This window comes from Rhinopithecus bieti, unplaced genomic scaffold, assembly GCF_001698545.2.
Source record: "Rhinopithecus bieti isolate Rb0 unplaced genomic scaffold, ASM169854v2 scaffold_51744, whole genome shotgun sequence".
NCBI lineage: Eukaryota > Metazoa > Chordata > Mammalia > Primates > Cercopithecidae > Rhinopithecus > Rhinopithecus bieti.
Window position 1 is genome coordinate 203541 of NW_016820159.1, and position 18768 is coordinate 222308.

General features: G+C 45.8%; 1 protein-coding gene across 1 annotated transcript in view; it reads right to left on the bottom strand.

Moving 5' to 3' along the window:
* SMC1A (structural maintenance of chromosomes 1A) overlaps nucleotides 1-18768 on the bottom strand; it is a 52381-nt gene that overhangs the window by 23259 nt on the left and 10354 nt on the right. The window contains exons 2-16 of the mRNA XM_017859625.1: nucleotides 17913-18101; nucleotides 17690-17802; nucleotides 16189-16392; nucleotides 15857-16095; nucleotides 14926-15184; nucleotides 14692-14832; nucleotides 12384-12466; nucleotides 12024-12231; nucleotides 8768-8953; nucleotides 8492-8671; nucleotides 8244-8390; nucleotides 8011-8148; nucleotides 6766-6882; nucleotides 6555-6661; nucleotides 2613-2754 (exon numbers count right to left, since the gene is read on the bottom strand). Coding sequence (XP_017715114.1) covers nucleotides 2613-2754; nucleotides 6555-6661; nucleotides 6766-6882; nucleotides 8011-8148; nucleotides 8244-8390; nucleotides 8492-8671; nucleotides 8768-8953; nucleotides 12024-12231; nucleotides 12384-12466; nucleotides 14692-14832; nucleotides 14926-15184; nucleotides 15857-16095; nucleotides 16189-16392; nucleotides 17690-17802; nucleotides 17913-18101 — 2453 coding nt within the window. The remainder of the gene's footprint in view (nucleotides 1-2612; nucleotides 2755-6554; nucleotides 6662-6765; nucleotides 6883-8010; nucleotides 8149-8243; nucleotides 8391-8491; nucleotides 8672-8767; nucleotides 8954-12023; nucleotides 12232-12383; nucleotides 12467-14691; nucleotides 14833-14925; nucleotides 15185-15856; nucleotides 16096-16188; nucleotides 16393-17689; nucleotides 17803-17912; nucleotides 18102-18768) is intronic.

The window sequence follows — 18768 nt, forward strand, 5'->3', positions numbered from 1 at the left end:
GGATCACAAGGTCAGTAGATCGAGATCATCCTAGCTAACACGGTAAACCCCATCTCTACTAAAAAAAATACAAAAAATTAGCCAGGTGAGGTGGCGGGCGCCTGTAGTCCCAGCAACTCGGGAGGCTGAGGCAGGAGAACGGCGTAAACCCGGGAGGCGGAGCTTGCAGCGAGCTGAGATCCGGCACTGGGATCAAAGCATCAAAGTTGGGATCAAAGCATCAAAGTATCAAAGCACTCCAGCCTGGGCGGCAGAGCAAGACTCTGTCTCAAAAAATAAATAAATAAATAAATAAATAAATAAATAAATAATACTCACATAAAGGGGATATATCTGCAACTTACTCCCAAATGGCTCATAAAAAATAATAAGCATATATATAGAGCGAGAGAATGCAAAAGATAATGTGGCAACATGTTGATGATTGATGAATCTTGGTGATGGGTAGATAGGAGTTGTTTGTATTATTCCTTGCAATTTTTTGCAAAGTTGAAAATTATTTCAAAATAAAAAGCAAAAAAATTGCATATATGTAATATCCCAAATCATCTAGGTATCTAACTTGTCTTGCCTCAGGATTTTACTGCCCAAGCTACAAGTGCATTTAAGATTTCAGACACCAGGTTGCGCGCAGTGGCTCACACCTGTAATCCCAGCACTTTGGGAGGCCGAGGCAAGTGGATCACTTGAGGCCAGGAGTTCGGGACCAGCCTGGCGAACATCGTGAAACCCCATCTCTACTAAAAATACAAAAAATTAACCGGGCGTGGTGGTGGGCGCCTGTAATCCCAGCTACTCGGGAGGCAGAGGCAGGAGTATCGCTTGAACCCGGAAGGCAGAGGTTGCAGTGAGCCGAATGCTATTGCACTCCAGCCTAGGCAACAAGATCGAAACTGCGTCTCAAAAAAAAAAAAAAAAAAAATTTCAGACACCAAAGAGAACTACTTTAATCATCAGGGGTTAATGAAGAAAACACACAAACAGGCAACAAACATAGGCAGACGAAAGTCAAACAGTAAGTTCAAACCAAGTGAAGGCCAAATCACCTGAGGAGGGAATGATGTAAGGAACAAAGGCTTCATAGTAGTTTAAAGAGAAAGAGTTGTGAGAAAATTGAGTCATCACACAATACATGGTGGCACAGGCATGCTAAGCTCAAAAGAACTGAGCTGTAGCAGTCAGTAGCACAGTCACACTGTGAAGTGACTAGGTTTCAGCAAAACATCATCATTTGTTGCACTGAATTTACATGGTCAATCTAAATTTTGCTCATTTTGCTAGTATTTAATTTTTAACTTAGTCTTAGCATTTGATTAAGTGTTCCAAGTATATATATTTGTATATACGTAAGTAACATCACGGATTTAAGGCAACAATGGCAATCTTAGGGACTACTTTTCCTTTAAAAAGGGTCTGTGTATTACTAAAGTTTGAAGACACTACATAAACAATTTTACAAATGTTGCATGATTTGCTAAATTCCCACTTTCCAAGGGGCACTGAGTAGTTTCCAATTTGGAACTATAAATAATGCTTGTTAAAAACATCAAAGTGGGCCGGGCACGGTGGCTCAAGCCTGTAATCCCAGCACTTTGGGAGGCCGAGACGGGCGGATCACGAGGTCAGCAGATCGAGACCATCCTGGCTAACACGGTGAAACCCCGTCTCTACTAAAAAATACAAAAAACTAGCCGGGCGAGGTGGCAGGCACCTGTAGTCCCAGCTACTTGGGGGGCTGAGGCAGGAGAATGGTGTAAACCCGGGAGGCGGAGCTTGCAGTGAGCTGAGATCCAGCCACTGCACTCCAGCCTGGGCGACAGAGCGAGACTCCGACTCAAAAAAAAAAAAAAAAAAAAATCAAAGTGTTCGCATAAAGCCTTGCCAGCATTTTGGATGATCTCCTCAGGTATTACTGAGTTACAGGGTATAAATGCATTGTGAAGCTTCTTGAAGGATGGTGCCACATTACGTTAAGAATACTGGTCTCCTGGCCAGGCACGGTGGCTCATGCTTGTAATCTCAGCACTTTCAGAGGCCGAGGTGGGTGGATCACGAGGTCAGGAGTTCGAGACCAGCCTGGCCAATATGGTGAAACCCCATCTCTACTAAAAATACAAAAATTAACTGGGCTTGGTGGCATGCACCTGTAGTCCCAAATGCTCGGGAGGCTGAGGCAGGAGAATCGGTTGAATCCAGGAGGCGGAGGTTGCAGTAGCTGAGATGGTGTTACTGCACTCCAGCCTGGGCAACACAGCAAGACCCCATCTCAAAAAAAAAAAAAGAATACTGGTCTCCTATACCATGGCTGGTATTTAAGCATTGTGTCCTTTGTTTTTACATTTTCCGTGATGTACTAGAAAATACATTGCATCTGACTGTTGCTTTAATTTGCATTTCTTTAGTAAGACTAAATTATTTGTATGTGTTTAGGGACTATTTGAAAGTCCTCTTGAACTGTCTGTGACACTTATCCATTTTCCTGTTTAGGTCTTGGTATTTTCTTATTGGTTTAGATGAGAAATTTCTAAGTTGTGGACATTATCTTTCTGTCATATTTCTTCCCATTTTTCCTCCCAGTTGTTAGTCTGTCTTTTAATTCTTTCCTTCCTTACCTTTTTGAGCTTTTCTATCTCATTTTCATCTTTTTTCACTGTCTGCTCCCACATGTGTACTTTATCCTGGTCCTCCTTCAGTTGGTTCTTTTCAAAATCCAACTGAATGCCCAAGCGAGTCTTCTGATTCTCAAACTCCAAACTGTGTATAAAAGTGGGGGGAGAATCACTCATAATCTCATCAGCCAGAGATAACCACTGCACAAAATACAACTATGGGAAGAAAGGGAAACTAGACCCAGGGCTCAGGGACCAAGAGTTACTGTTTTTCAGTCACAACCTGCTTCATCCATCCATATGCACATAAAACGGTCCCTTGAAGCTGAAGAAATAAGTTCCTCAGCCTAGCCCTGTAGACATGGTATAAGGCAGGGAAGATTCGGCCAAACCTTATTTATCCCCCTTTAAACACTGGAGACCCTAGTGCCCTCCAAGTTCCTACAAGGAGGCATAAAAGAGTCCATCTGAATCCACCAGCTATGGTAATTCCTATTTATTAAGCTTCTATGTACTTTACATATATTATCTCTAATCCTCTAATCAACAACTCTGCAAGTAGGCATTATTATCCTAATTTTACAAATGAGGAAAACTTAGGCCAAGAGGTAAAAGACCTTGCCCAAGGCCACACAGCTAGTAAATGGCACATGTGAGACTGAAACCCAGATTTAACACCAAAACTCGGGCTCTTTCTAGTATACCACCACTGCAATATAATGTAGTGGATTAAGAAGATTGGCATCTCAACTCTGCCACTTACTAGTAGTGTGATTCAGGCAAGTTGGTTATACTCTCCAGGCCTGTTTACCCATCTGCAAAATGGACATAATAATAGTACTTACCTCAGGGTTATTGGGAGATTTTTAAATGAGTTAATATGTATCAAGTCCTTAGAACCACACCAGGTCCACGATAACTACTCAATTAATTTTAGATGCCATTATCACCAGGTATATTGACTGTACTCAGCTTACTTTTGTCCAAGGGCTTCAATTACAGCATCCCAACTTCTGCCCCAAAGTCCCAAAACCTCTTAAAGGGCAGAACTTGGGCAGTACAAAAACATGCAGAAAATACTGGATTCCTGCTATTGTCCTCCTCTCCATCTCTTCAGAAACTCAGAGTATGCAACCAGCATACACAGGCACTGGCAGGCCAGGCAGGACTAACTTCCAATTGCCCTCTCCAACTCCCAATATGGTGTGACAGATGCTGCCAGATGTCATGCTAGCAGCTTAAACCTATTAGCCACTATAATCCAAATGAAATGTAACTAACTCTATAATTTTGAGCTATGCAATTTTATGTCCAATCTCCTAAGTATGACTCATAAAGGCCTCTGTGATCCGGCCCCTGCTGACCTCTCCACCACTCCCCGCCTTCTTCCTGACCCTGCTTTTATGCTCCAGACATTAAAAATTACTTAGTATCCAGAACAAGGCATGCTCTCTCATACCTCCAAGCATGCTGTTCTCTCTGCCTGGAATTCCCTTTTACTGTTGCTGCCTGGCTGGCTAAATCCTACTCACTCTTCAGGTCTCCAGTCATCACTCCCTGTTTTGTAAAACCTTTCCTGACGGTTCTGAGCAGGTTCTTAGTTTCTATTACACTTTGTTGGGTTCCTCCGTTTTTAGACTTCAGGTGCAGAAGCGAGTTAATCATATCCCACAGTTCATAACACACTTATCATCACTGCCTGGGCAAGACTCTTCCCTTGTCCTCTTTGTTTCAATCCCCAATTTCCATTCCCATTACCTTCCCTACTGTGAACATACACAAGTGACATATACACATGCATTCCTTAAAAATGCATATCCTTGTAAAATGTCTTAGACCTAAAATTTACACAAATCTACTGTGTTATAAACTTTATTCTTTTTTCTGGTCAATATCCGGTTTATAAGTTATCCACTACTGCCCACAAATCTAGTTCTTGCTGTGAACTCCTACATAGTACTACAGTCTATATATTCATTTGACTTATGCTTCCCCCAGTAATAGCCATCTACATTGCCACCAATGTCGCACTACTACAAGTTATGCCACGATGAATAACACTGAATGTGTGTCTCTTTGGGACCCTACGGCAAGACTCTCTCTGAGATATATACCCATAAGTTTTATATATATATATATATATATATTTTTTTTTTTCCCCCACATACTACACAGGACATCTACAGATTTCCACCAAATACTGTTAGACTTTTTAATTTGCATTTCTCTGATTAAGAGGTTAGACCTCAATTCCTATGTCATTAGCCACTTGAACTTCTCTTTCCATGAAAGCCTATCCATATTCTTTGCCACTTTTGTTTTTTTAACTTTTTTCATTGCATTAGATATCATAAGTACTTTGCCACATTTCTATTGGGTTTCTTGTCATTGATTTTTCCTGTTGTTGATTTGCAGTTCCTTGAAAATTTCTTCAGTATTTTGTATCTGCCATAATTATACCATTGATCACACTGTCCTCAAATTGATGTTTCCCCCAGTACTCTATAGTTTCCTGAGGAAAGAAACAAGAGTCTGATTCAATTCTGTATCCCTTGAGACTAGCTTAAGGTAGGACAGCAATGAATATTTACTGTATGGGCAAAGCGCTAAACTGCTAACTGAAGCCCAGGTTAAAAGGGATGACGTCCTTCAGCAAAGACTGTGTTGTGTTCATCTGTCTTACCTCCATCTCCCTTGTCTCCCTTCCAATACCTAGCACAAGACAACCTGGCACAAGGCAGGGACTCAACAAAGGTTTGTTGAATGAATGAATCAACTAAAGTGAGGAAAAACGAGAAGATTATTTTCTTCTGGCTATTGTTTCAACCAAGAATTTAATCTCCCGCCTCCCTCCACCTCACATTGCCCATTATGATAATAACAACAAAAGCTACTATTTCTTGCTCTTAGTAGATGCTATGTAAGCTGCTAAATACCTTTTAAAAGGTAAAAAAAAATAAAAAAAAAAGGCCAGGCGGGGGTTGGGGCCAGGCGTGGTGGCTCATGCCTGTAATCCCAGCACTTTGGGAGGCCAAGGTGGGCGGATCACAACGTCAGGAGTTCGAGACTAGTCTGGCCAGCATGGTGAAACCCCATCTCTACTAAAAATACAAAAAATTAGCTGGGCATGGTGGAGTGCACCTGTAGTCCCAGCTACTCAGGAGGCTGAGGCAGGAGAACTGCGTGAACCTGGGAGGCGGAGACTGCAGTGAGCCAAGATCGTGCCACTGCACTCCAGCCTGGGCGACAGAGCGAGACTCCATCTTGAGAAAAAAAAAAAAAGGCTGGCACTATGGCTCACACCTGTAATCCAAGCACTTTGGGAGGCTGAGGCAGGAGGATCACTTGAGCCCGAGTTCCAGACCAGTCTGAGCAACATGGCAAAACCCCATCTCTACAACAACAACAACAACAAAAAACCAGAAAAACAAAAATTAGCCGGGTGTGGTGGCAAACATCTGCAGTCCCAGCTACTCAGGAGGCTGAGGTGGGAGGACCACCTGAGCCTGGGAAGGTCAAGGTTGTCACTGCACTCCAGTCTCAGCAACAGGGTGAGACCCTGTCTCAGGAAAAAAAAAGTAAAACAGGTAATCTTAAAAAAAGAAATTATTTCACCTGATCCTCCCAACAATGCCATGAGATAGGTATCATTATACAATTCTGCAGATACTGCAGCTTACAGAAGTCAAGTCACTGCCAAAGATAACGAGTTGTGGAGCTGGGGCTGTAATCCAGGAATCCAGGAAATCAAGTTTAGAGTTAGCACTCTTAACCACTATAACTATGCCATACTGCCCTCCTGATTGCTGTTCTTTAAGGCCTACCTACATAAACTCACATAATTCTAAGAGCTGACCCTTGCCTATGACAGCATCTGGTTTTCCAAGGATGTCAGGTTAGAGGCTCAAGGGCATCCCAATCTCTTCTACCAATCCTCCCACCTACCGCTTCTTGGCGATTTCATTCTGCCGTTTCACCTTCTCTTCCTCAAACTCCCGGATGTTGCGCACGCCAATCTCCCGACAAAACTCTTCAAACACCTCATCCTCTACCTGAGAAGAGAAGCCAGGGAGGGCATCGGCCCTTTTAGTCTGTCCTGCTTCCAGTCCCAGTCCTGCCCTGATGCACACGCTGGCATGGCCCACACCCTACCAACCTGGTTCATCTTCTCCTTCAAGTCTTTCATCTCCCTCTCTCGGCTCTGAATGATCCTCTTGATATCATTAATGCGAGGCCCAAAGTTGGCTAGCTCACTCTCCAGCTTGGATTTTTCCTACAGGCAATGGGTTGAGAGAACAAAACAGACCAGGCTCCTTGGAGGAAAAGCTACCTTGACTGCATTGGTCCCACAGTCAGGAAGGGCTAGCTCTCCACATCTGAGAGAACCTGGCTTAGCACTACTGCCCTCGTCAAGTCTCCATGATGTTGCACAGAAACCATCACATGGCTTCTTCCCTGGCATCCAGTTCAGCCAGCTTCAATCCACAGGGCTGGGCACACGGTAAACATCATTAGGTATAGGTCCCAATCTTTGATCTATAACCCCTGGGGGCAGAGTTGTTTCAGAATTCAGTTTAGGGTTTTTGAGTTTAGAAACAGATATATAAATACACACACTACATATAAGACCTCCAGGGTGGTCTGGGGAAGTACTCGATAATAATAATAATAAAAAAAAGCATTAATATACCTAGAACAGTACCGCCCCCCACCCCACCACTACCACAAGCAGGGACTGAAATGCCCACAGCTCACTTTCAAAAATTCAAATTTGCTGAATGAACAAATTATGCTAACAATAGCACCTAACATAAACTGAACACATAGCAGTCTTAAGCACTTTACATGTTAACTCATTCAATAATGACCCTATAAAGTAGGTATAATTTATTTATTTATTTTGAGACAGAGTCTCGCTCTGTCACCCAGGCTGGAGTAAAATGGCGCGATCTTGGCTCACTGCAACCTCCACCTCCCAGGTTAAAGCAATTCTCCTGCCTCAGCCTCCCAAGTAGCTGGGATTACAGGCGCCTGCCACCATGCCCAGCTAATTTTTTATATCTGTAGTAGAGACAGGGTTTCACCATGTTGGCCAGGCTGGTCTCCAACTCCTGATCTCAGGTGATACACCGTGCCCAGCCGAGTAGGTATTATCTTAACTTGCATTTCACAGATTAAGATGTGAAGGTTGACACTGAGAGGTGAAATTACTTGCCTAATGTCATACTCAAGGCAGAGCCAAGCTCTGAATCCCTGGCTGTCTGACTCTATGCTATACTTGGCTTCCTGCGGCAGGCTGGGAGGAGACAGGGAAGTGAAACAAGTTCCCCACCCTCAGAGAAACCTAGGCCAGGAATGTGTGGATGGCCTTTGAAGAACAGGGCTGAAGGCCAGGCCCCACCTGCAGATTCAGGGCTAGATGTCGTGTCTTGGTCTGTTCTAGGTCACTCTGGGAGTACTTGAGCCGCATCTGCAGTCCATGGGCCTGAGACTGCACCTGACGCAGCTCTGCCTCTTTCCGTTTTGCCTTCATCTGCTCCTGAAGGGAACAAGAAAGAAGGGCTAGGTGGTAAGGCAGTGGTTGACCTAGGCTTAGGACTCCCACTGCTAAAAACAGCACTGCCTGTGGCTTACTTTCAGCTCCTCTGTCAAGCGCTCCTTCTTCTCTTTCAACTTGTCTACTGCTTTCTCATCCCAGCGCCGCGCCTTGGCCTTCAGGTCACTGGCCCCACCAGAGATCACTCCTGACTTCTGGAATAGGGTTCCATCCAGTGCCACTGTCTACACACAGCAGGGGGAAAAGAGAAGAGGGGGAGAAGCTGAACAAATGAATCTCCAGTACTGAGCCTGTCCAGCTTCAACCTGGGCAAGATAATCCACACCTTGTGGCGCTGGTGGCCTCCAAAGGCAATGCGGCGGGCATCCTCCACGTTGTCACAGACAAGGGCATTGCCACAAGCATACTGCAGGGCCTTTTTGATGTGAGGTGGCTCATAGCGAATCACATCAATCACTAGCTTGGCCCCCTTCAGCTCCCGGAGTTTTTCATCTGTAGGCTTCACCTGTGGGGAGAAGCTCAGTCAGTGGCAAAACAAACAGGGAGTACTAGAAGAGGGGCCCTTGAACACTGGCCTGACCCAATCCCCAACAAGCCTCACCTCCAGGTAGTCAAGAGGCAAGAAGGTCTCAGGCTCCCCACGCTGCTCCTTGATATACTGAATACAGTCCCGGCCTGTCTTCTCCGAGTCCACAATAATGGCATCCATGTTCTTGCCCAAAACCTTGGTTACAGCAATCTGATACTTCTTTTGTGTGGGCTGGCACAGGTCAATGAGGCGGCCGTACTGAGTAAAGTAGGAAGGGAAAACTGAAGTATGAAGCTTTTGGGAGCTGGCTCAGGAATCCTAATTCCCAGTGTGGAAAGGGGGACAGACTAGAATCTATATCAGGAAGTGAACGCAAATGTATTGCCTAGTGGTTAAGATAACCCAATACCAAGCATGGTGGTGTGTGTTTGTAATCCTAGCTACTTGGGAGGTTGCAGTGGGAGGATCGCTTAAGTCCAGGAGTTCAAGACCAGCCTGGGTAACATAATGAGACCCTGTCTCAAAACAAACAAAAAAGACAGCCCACTAGTTCTGTACCCAAGTAACTCTACCTTAACTGAATGGGACTGTATGGACCGAGGAGGAGGCAATTGCAGACTAACTTGCTGTATGCACTCTAGATCAGCATAGTGGCCAATCCTAATGTCCCTTCCAACGGTGGAAAAGTTTGGGTAAGAGAAGGGAGGTAAAGAAATGAATAAATGAGTTATGTAATGAGGGAAACTCAGTATTATATTAACACCTCAAAACAGGTTCAGAGCAAGAGATGATACTGTCTCTTAGCACAATTATCCCAGATACCTGAAAGTGTGAAGCTATGTTTGCTGAGAATACTCCTCGTTTTGGAACCTAACAAGATTGAATAAAAGCCTACAAACCTGAATGGCCTCACCCTAGGAAACATTTTCATGACATGATCATGGACTAGACTAATTATTAATTAATGACTGAATGGGATTCTAGTAATGTACCAGTTATCTTTCTACTTTTTTTGGAGACAAAGTCTCACTCTGTCGCCCACGCTAGAGTGCAGGGGCGTAATATCAGCTTACTGCAACCTCCCCCTCTCCAGGTTCAAGTGATTAGCCTCCTGAGTAGCTGGGATTACAGGTGCCCACCACCATGCCTAGCTAATTTTTGTATTTTTAGTAGATGGGGTTTCACTATGTTGGCCAGACTGGTCCCGAACTCCTGACCTCCAGTGATCCGCTGGCCCCCAGCCTCTTTCTATTTATTACACGATTGTTCTGATGTAAAGGATCTGTGTTTGAAGATCAAAGTGGACTGTGGTGTTTTATGAAATACATACTTAGTCTTCTACACGAGAGTTCCCGACACACAACCCCTAAAACCCTTAGAATCTCAGGAATGAGCATTGTGTATGTTAATGAGATGATTATAGCTAGAGGCCCATAGATAGCTTCTGGATAGGGGCTGGTTACCAGAAAGACCAAGGCAGGATGAGATTTGCGACTCTTAGCTCCACCCCCACAACCTTCAGGAAGGGAGAGGGGCTGAAGTTTGAACTGATCACCGATGGCTGATGATTTGATCAATCAGGCCTACGTAATGAAGCCCCCGTGTGGGGGTACCTGGAGGGTGGCTTGCCCAGATTGGGCATGGAAGCTTCACACCTCTTCCCCCATACCCTGCCTTATGCATCCATCTGGCTGTTCTCTGCATCCTTTGTAATATCCTTCATAATAAAAGGGTAAACATAAGTAAAACATTTTCCTGAGTTCTGTGAGCCGCACTAGTAAATTAATTGAACCCAGGGAGGGATTCTCAGGAACTGTAATTTACAGCAGGTCAGTCAGAACCACAAGTCACAACCTGAGACTTGCAATTGGCATCTGAAGTCTTGGACTAAGCCCCTAACCCATGAGATCTGATGCTATCTCCAGATAAATAGTGTCAGAGTTGAAGTGAATTATAGGTCACCCAGCTGGTATCTGCTGGAGAATTGCTTGGTGTGTATAAGGAAAAACCCCCACACTTCTGGTGTCAGAAGTGAAGCGTTGTGCTGGTGTGAGAGTAGAAAAAACACTTTGGTTTTTTCCTATCTCACAGAAGAACACAGCCCCCATGCTATAAAGGAAAAGCCTATTATGGCTCCCAAGCAATGACTTCAGGCAGTCGTGTCTAAATCCAGAATCATCTTTCTAAACCTCATTTACCATTTTACAGACCACCGCCACCCAGGCACTATGCCAAATACCTTACATATATTATTTCAAATTTTCACAAGTACTTAGTGAAATAAATCTGGCTGGGCGTGGTGGCTCACGCCTGTAATCCTACCACTTTGGGAGGCTGAGGCGGGCAGATCACTTGAGGTCAGGAGTTTAAAACCAGCCTGGCCAACATGGTGAAACCCTGTCTCTACTAAAAATACAAAAAAATTAGCTGGGCATGGTGGTGGGCACCTGTAATCCCAGCTACTTGGGAGGCTAAGGCAGGAGAATCACTTGAGCCTAGGAGGCGGAGATTGCAGTGAGCCGAGGTTGTGCCACTGCACTCCAGCCTGGGCGAAGGAGCAAGACTCCATCTCAAAATCAATCAATCAATCAATCAATCTTTTACCAGTTCCCTTCCTGCAGTCTCCAAAACCAAGCCTGGTTCTCTAAGAACTATCAGATTAAGGGGGCAGGGACTGACTCTAATCATACTTCTCTCCCCAGCAGAGCCTCTAGAGAAGTGACAGGGAAATATTAGTGGAACCAAACTAAGTTGAACCCAGGTATGGGATAATATTCAAGGAACCTGGGAACTCAGGATTTGGTGAAAGAGGTCAAAAGATCAAGAGGTCTGATAAAGCTCAGGGTGTCCCTAAAAGCTACTGGGCCAGTTAATACATGCCAACGGAGCCCATAAAGAAGACTGCAGAGCTACTTCCTGGGAGAGTAATTCCAGCCCCATGGCCCCACCTGCTTCCAAAATCTTTCCTGGTTTTCCAATTCCCCTCCCAGAGGCATGGACATAGCAAGACAAACCCTTCAGAAAGACGTAATTGTTACGATGAAAAGAACATGATTGCCTACTATGACAGGTTGAAAAATTAAGAAAAAAAAAAAAAAAAAAAAAAAAAAAAAAAAAAAAAAAAAAAAAGAACATGCGCTTAGGAGAACAAGTTGGGTTTGAACTGCAGTTCTTCCACTTAGAAGCGGTGCTTTTTTAAACCTCTCCGAGCCTCATTTCCCCTGACAATAAAAATGGGATTGGCAACTTGGTCTGCACAGGGCTGCTGGGAAAATCGTGTGACAGTGAGTGTAAGTACTCAGGAAATGAGTTCCCCCTCTGCTCTTACCACAGAGCCAGGGTAAAGGCGCTTGATGCTTTCCATTATCTCTGCCTTTCGCTGCTGGCGGCTGCTCTCCTGGCGGTCAATGCGGGCATCCCCTAGCTGCTCCATCACCTGATTCAGCTCCTTATTGATTTCATCAATACGCCGCTTGGCCATCTCCACCTCCTCTGTCAGCTCCCCCTCTAGCTTCTTCTGCTCTTCTAGGGACTGCCTACAAAGTGAGGGCACACAGGAGTTACTCCTGCTGGTGAGAAAATACTCCTGGCTCAGAGAGGCTCTGGGGGTCCTGCATGAAGATGGGCAGGTAAGTAGGGTCACAAGAACAGGCCTGGAAGTAAGGGGGACAGTTGCAGAGCTACATACTTGCTAGTGGTGATGTATTCCTCCAGTTTCTCAATCCGCTTCTGATTCTCTTCAATTTCCCGCAGCTTTTGCTTGATCTTGGCCTGGGAAACAAATGTATTCCATCACCAGGGGCTGTACAAGTTTACGCCAAGACCACGGGAGCCCTAGATAACACCCCTTATGTGCCCACTCATCCAAGAGCCCAACAGTCCAGGACAATCTGTCACTAATATAGGAGGCCTACTAAAAAACAGACATAGATGGTGTTCAGTTGGATCTACTAACTGATGATGGGGGCCTCCCAGATCTCCAGAACCTCTCACAGGTGTTCTACTCAGCCAAGGCATCTTCTTCACCAACCATGGAGGCTCAAATCAAGATAAAGCTTCACAGGCCTTTCTGTACCTGTTTCCTCATCTGCAAAATGTGGGTAATCTCCACTGCATAGAATACACATTAAGTGCTTAGTAATAGGGTTGCTATTAATATTAATGACTATCACATTCCTCTTTTAAAAAATTTTATTATTTTTTAAAGTTTGAGACAGGGTCTCACTGTGTTACTCAGGCTGATCTCAAACTCCTGGCCTCAAGTGATCCACCAGGCCTGGCCAACATTCTTTTAAATATTTAAAAGTGCTTAGCAGAATGCCTGGAACACTGTACACTCCTAGGACACTATGACATGTCTATCATTGTTGTTATTACAATATTGATATCAGGGAGGCAGTAAGTGAAGTATATTTGGTAAGAGTGTGGGCTTTAGAGCTACACTGCCCAGGGTCTGGTTCTGACACTTAATGGTTATGTGACTGGCCGGGCACAGTGGCTGACGCCTGTAATCCCAACACTTTGGGAGGCCGAGGCAGGCTGATCGCAGAGGCAGGCAGGAGTTTAAGACCAGCCTAGGCAACCAGTAGAAACCCTGACTCTACAAAAATAAAAAAAATTAGGAGGCCGAGGCGGGCGGATCACTTGAGTTCAGGAGTTCAAGATGAGCCTGGTCAACACGGCAAAATCCCATCTATACCAAACATACAAAAAATTTAGCTAGGTGTGGTGGCACCCACCTGTCATCCCAGCTACTCGGGTGGCTGAGACACAAGAATCACTTGAACCGGGCCGGGTGCGTTGGCTCACACCTGTAATCCCAGCACTTTGGGAGGCCAAGGCGGGTGGATCACCTGAGGTCAGGAGTTCGAGACCAGCCTGACCAACAAGGTGAAACCCCGTCTCTACTAAAAATACAAAAATTAGCTGGGCATGGTGGCTGGTGCCTGTAATCTCAGCTACTCGGGAGGCTGAGGCAGGAGAACTGCTTGAACCCAGGAGGCAGAGGTTGCAGTGAGCCAAGATGGCGCCACTGCACTCCAGCCTGGGCAACAAGAGAGAAACTGCATCTCAAAAAACAATAAAAATAAAAAAAAAGAATCACTTGAACCCGACAGGCAGAGGATGTAGTGAGCTGAAATCATGCCACTGTACTCCAGCCTGGGCAACAGAATGAGACTTTGTCTCTCCAAAAAAAAAAAAAAAAAAGGCAGCCAGGCATGGTGGCAAGCACCAGTAGTGCTGGATACTCGGGAGGCTCTGGTTGGAAGATTGCTTAAGCCTGGGAAGTCAAGGCTGCAGTGAGCCATGGTTGCACTATTGCACCTCAGCCTGCGTGACAGAGAAAGACCCTGTCTCAAAAATAACAATAATCTTGTGACCTTAGGCAAATTACTCTGTGTTGTAATTTCCTCATTTGTAAAATAGGGTAACAGTAGCCATTCCATAAAGGTAATCATAAATGAAGAATTAAATGAGTGAATACATGTAAAGAACACTGCCTATCATACAGTAAGTGCTCAACAGATGTGAGCTATTGTCATTATCATTAAGATTATCATGGCTAGGTGCAGTGGCTCACGCCTGTAATCTCAACACTTTGGGAGGCCAAGGTGGGCGGATCACAAGGTCAGGATTTCAAGACCAGCCTGGCCAACAGAGTGAAATCCCATCTCTACTAAAAATACAAAAATTAGCAGGACATGGTGGCACGCGCCTGTAGTCCCAGCTACTCAGAAGGCTGAGGCAGGAGAATTGCTTAAACCCGAGAGGCGAAAGTTGTGGTGAGCCGAGATCGCACCACTGCATTCCAGCCTGGGCAGGAGTGAGACTCTGTCTCAAAAAAAAAAAAAGACTATCATTACAGCTTGGGTAACTCTAATCCAACATGCTTGAGACCAGAAACGTTTCAGATTTTGGATTATTTTGGATTGGGGATGCTCAACCTGTATCCTTTTCTGTGGACCATCATCCCTAATCTTATAACTATAGCCTACCTCTGTCTCTACTTTCTTCCGTTCTTCCAGATCCAGACGGTCCTGGTCAGCTTTCTGGTCTCGATTGAATTTCTCTAGCTCCTGGGCCAGGGTAGCTGCTCTCTTGCTGGCTTCTTCTTTCAATCGGTGGTATTTCTTCACCTTTGTTAGGGACAGAGAAGGAGAATAGGGATGACCAAGTCAGCAGATGTCAGCCCAGGGATCTCCTCCCTGCCAACCCCTTCCAGAGCTTACCTGATTCTCCTCCAAGGTCAAATCTCTGCCCTGACTCTGACTCTCTTCTTCCATCCGTTCTTCAAACTCCTGCCGGGCCTTCTCCACTGACAGCATCTCCTTCTCCAGCTCATCCATGTCACCTTTACGCTTCTTATAGTGCTTCTGAGCATTCTGCAGGGACTTCTTGGCTGCTTCCAGCTTCTTGATTTTGTGGGAGGTGTTCTCCTTAGCTTTGATGTACTGAGGCCGCTTCTGGTTCAATTCTGAGTCCTTCTCCCTTTTGCCAGAGGGATGGGGGAAACCAGTGAGCACTATGGAAGAAGGGAGGGTTCCCAAACTTTTCACCCAAAGGGGAACTTGAGCCCCTGAGCCAACCTCAGGGAATTACCTAAAAGAACAAGGGCGTGATGCCCCACAGATCCTGAAAAAAAGGGGCAGTCTGACTACTCCCTGAAAGGTATGACTTTCAGGATCTATGAGCCAGCAACTCCATAAGGCAAAGCTACCAACTCTGCCTCAACCCTGGCCAGGATGCTCATTAACAGCTCCCAAGAACATCCTGTATTTACTTAGTTGGCCCCTCAAATTCCTATCCTTTAAACTTCTAGCTTCAGTTTTCCTCTTCTAGGAAGGCCTTCTCAGCCACTCCAATGGCTAGGCCTCACACTGGTTCCTCCTTCTTGGCAAGGCCACTACCCCTTTTGAGTTCTCCCTCATCTGAGCACCTGTCTACCCAGGGCCTGAGTGCTTAAATATTCTACTTGTCTAAACTGCAAGTCAAGAAATGTGTCTGGTTCTTACAAAAGCAAGTCAGGAGAATAACAGAGAAATGAGTATGGGTACTGAACTCCGGGCTCGGAGGAACCCTAATAAACAGCACGGAGGAACCCTAATAAACAGCACGGCCTCTTGGTTTCCCCTAAGTCGCAGGCCCAGGTCTGCCTCTTACTTGATCTCCTTCTCAATCTGCTGCTGCTCCCGCATCATTTTGCCCAGCTCCTTCTTCTTCTCCTTCAGCTCATCCTCCACCTTGTCCATACGCTTCTTGTCCTTCTCGATCTCCTTGTTCTTAGAGGCCAGTTCCTTGTTGAGCTTCTCAATTTCCACTTCATTATGGTAAAGCTTAAAGAGCTGCAGCTGTACCTGAGCTCGTACTACCTCATCCTTCAGGCGCTGGTAGCGGTCAGCCTGTGCAAACAGGGGAATGGTGGCAGGGGTGCATCGATAAGGCACTGGCTCCATCCTGGTCCCTCAGAGCCAAGAGGTAGCTTGGCCACCTACCTCTTCTTTCTCCTGCTTTGCTTCCTTGCGTTCAGCCGCAATATTTTTCTTGCGATGGTAATTAAACTGTGTGTCCTCTTCAGCCTTCACCATTTCCTTCTTTCGCTTGTCATACTCCTGTGCCAGCTCCCCAGAACGACTAATCTCTTCAAATAGAGCTGTCCTCTCTTTGGGGTTCTTCATGGCAATAGATTCTACAGCACCCTAGTAAAGGTGAAAACACTCTTCCACTTCAGACCCCAGCCAGCCCAGTTCACCTTACCCATTTCCACTCCTTCATCCAGAAAAAGTTACCAACTTTCTCTCCCACGCCCCTGGTGCCACATTTCACATTGGGCTTTAAGAACAAATTCCTTGCCCTCTGAGGAGCACAGGGAGCCAAAGGGACAAAGACAAGAAAGTGTTACGTGCAGTAACAGAAGCAGCACAGGAAAAGGACAACATGAAGCTTGGGGGTAGGAGACTGATAGGGATATCTATCTCAGAAGGCTTCCCAAAGGTGACATCTGTGCTGAGTTTGGAAGATGGAGGGAAACTAACCAAGAAAATAAAAGAGAAAAGGTGGCCGGATGCAGTGGCTCATACCTGTAATCCCAGCACTTCGGGAGGCTGAGGCAGGCAGATCACCTGAGATCAGGAGTTCAAGACCAGCCTAGCCAAAATGGTAAAACCCCATCTCTACCAAAAATATAAAAATCAGCCAGGCGTGGTGGCGGGCGCCTGTAGTCCCAGCTATTTGGGAGGCTGAGGCAGGAGAATCGCTTGAACCCTGGAGGCGGAGGTTGCAGTGAGCCAAGATCGTGTCACTGCACTCCAGCCTGGGCGACAAGCCAAACTCCGTCTCAAAAAGAAAAAAAAAAAGAGAGAGAGAGAGAGAAAGTTATTCTATGTAGAGGAAAATAAATATGCAAAGACCTGCAGGCCAAAGAAAGCAGGTGAATTTGCAGAACCATAAATGGTTTAAGTAGGCTGGAGTGCAAGGCTAGAGAAGAATATGCAGATGGTATTTGGATTTTGATGATGGTGTTTCCTGAATGACAGGCTTAGGCGTTTGGATCTCATCCTAAGGCAATAGTTCTCAAATTTCAGCCAGCATCATAATAACCTGGATGGCTTGATAAAACACAAATTGCTGTGCCCCACCCCACAGTTTCTTCCAAGTCGGGAAGTCTAGGGTAGGGCCTGAGAACGTGCATTTTCTAACATGTTACCAGGTAATATTGATACTGCTGGTCTGGAGACTAGTTTAAGAACCACCATTGTAAGGCAATAAGGAATCACTGAAATGCTTTAAGGAAAAAAGGGAGGGGAAACAAAACAAATGTGTGTCCTCATAAGATGAACCTGGCTCAGGGGCCAGACTTAAGTCGGGAAGCTCAGTGAACAAGATGCTACATTAGTTCAAGTGAGAGATGATAAAGCCTGAGATGGAGCAGGCACAGTGGGGATGGGACACGGTCTGGCAAAAACGGGATAGCCAATAACTGTTAAAAACGCCCACCTGGAAAACGAGGAAGTTACGAGCTTTGATGAGAATGCCCAACTTCTCTAATTCCTCACTGTACTCATGTAGTTGGACCACTTTGTTGTTGATCTTGTACTCAGAGGAACCCCCTACAAGACAATGCATGAGTTGGCAAGGGTCAGGCCCCCTTCCTGTTCCAGTCCACTAGTCTAGCCACCTCCCAGGACCCAAGGAGAGCCTTCTGCCTGGCCTCACCCACCTACAATGACACGGGCAAAGGTACGGTCCTCAGCACCCTCCTCAGAGTAAACCATGCTGACAAAGGCCCGGTTGGCAGCTGGCTTGCCCACAGGAGCTCCATGGATCAGGTCCCGCAGGGTCTTTACCCGCAGGTTGCTGGTTTTTTCACCTAGCACAAAGCTGATGGCATCCATGAGATTTGACTTACCTAAGGGAAGAGGGACAAGGCAGTAGAGGGAAAGTCAGGATGAAGAGGAGAGGAAAAGGAATAAAGATATTGAGACGAACAAGAATGTCCCCTAATCACTCAGTACTCAGACTAATGGGAAGAGAGACTACTCCTCTGTCCCCATAAAGACTGAGCACAACCAAAGCTCTGGGTCAAAGGCTTAGGAAAAACAGTCCTCTTGCAGTTACTATATAGCAGCCAGAAGCTAGAACCCAGGACAAGCGTAGTGACTCACACCTGTAATCCCAGCACCTTGGGAGGCCGAGGCAGGAAGAATGCTGGAGGCCAGGAGTTTGAAACCAGCTTGGACAACAAGGCAAAACCCAGTCTCTACAAAAACTTTAAAAATTAGCTGGGCATGGTGGCATGCGCCTGTAGTCCCAGCTACTCGGAAGGCTGAGGAGGGAAGATTGCTTGAGCTCAGGAGTTCAGGGCTGCAGTGAGCTATGATGACACCACTGCACTCCAGCCTGGGTGACATAGCAAGACTCTCTTTAAAAAAAATAGTGGCCGGGCGCGGTGGCTCAAGCCTGTAATCCCAGCACTTTGGGAGGCCGAGACGGGCGGATTACGAGGTCAGGAGATCGAGACCATCCTGGCGAACACGGTGAAACCCCGTCTCTACTAAAAAATACAAAAAAAATTA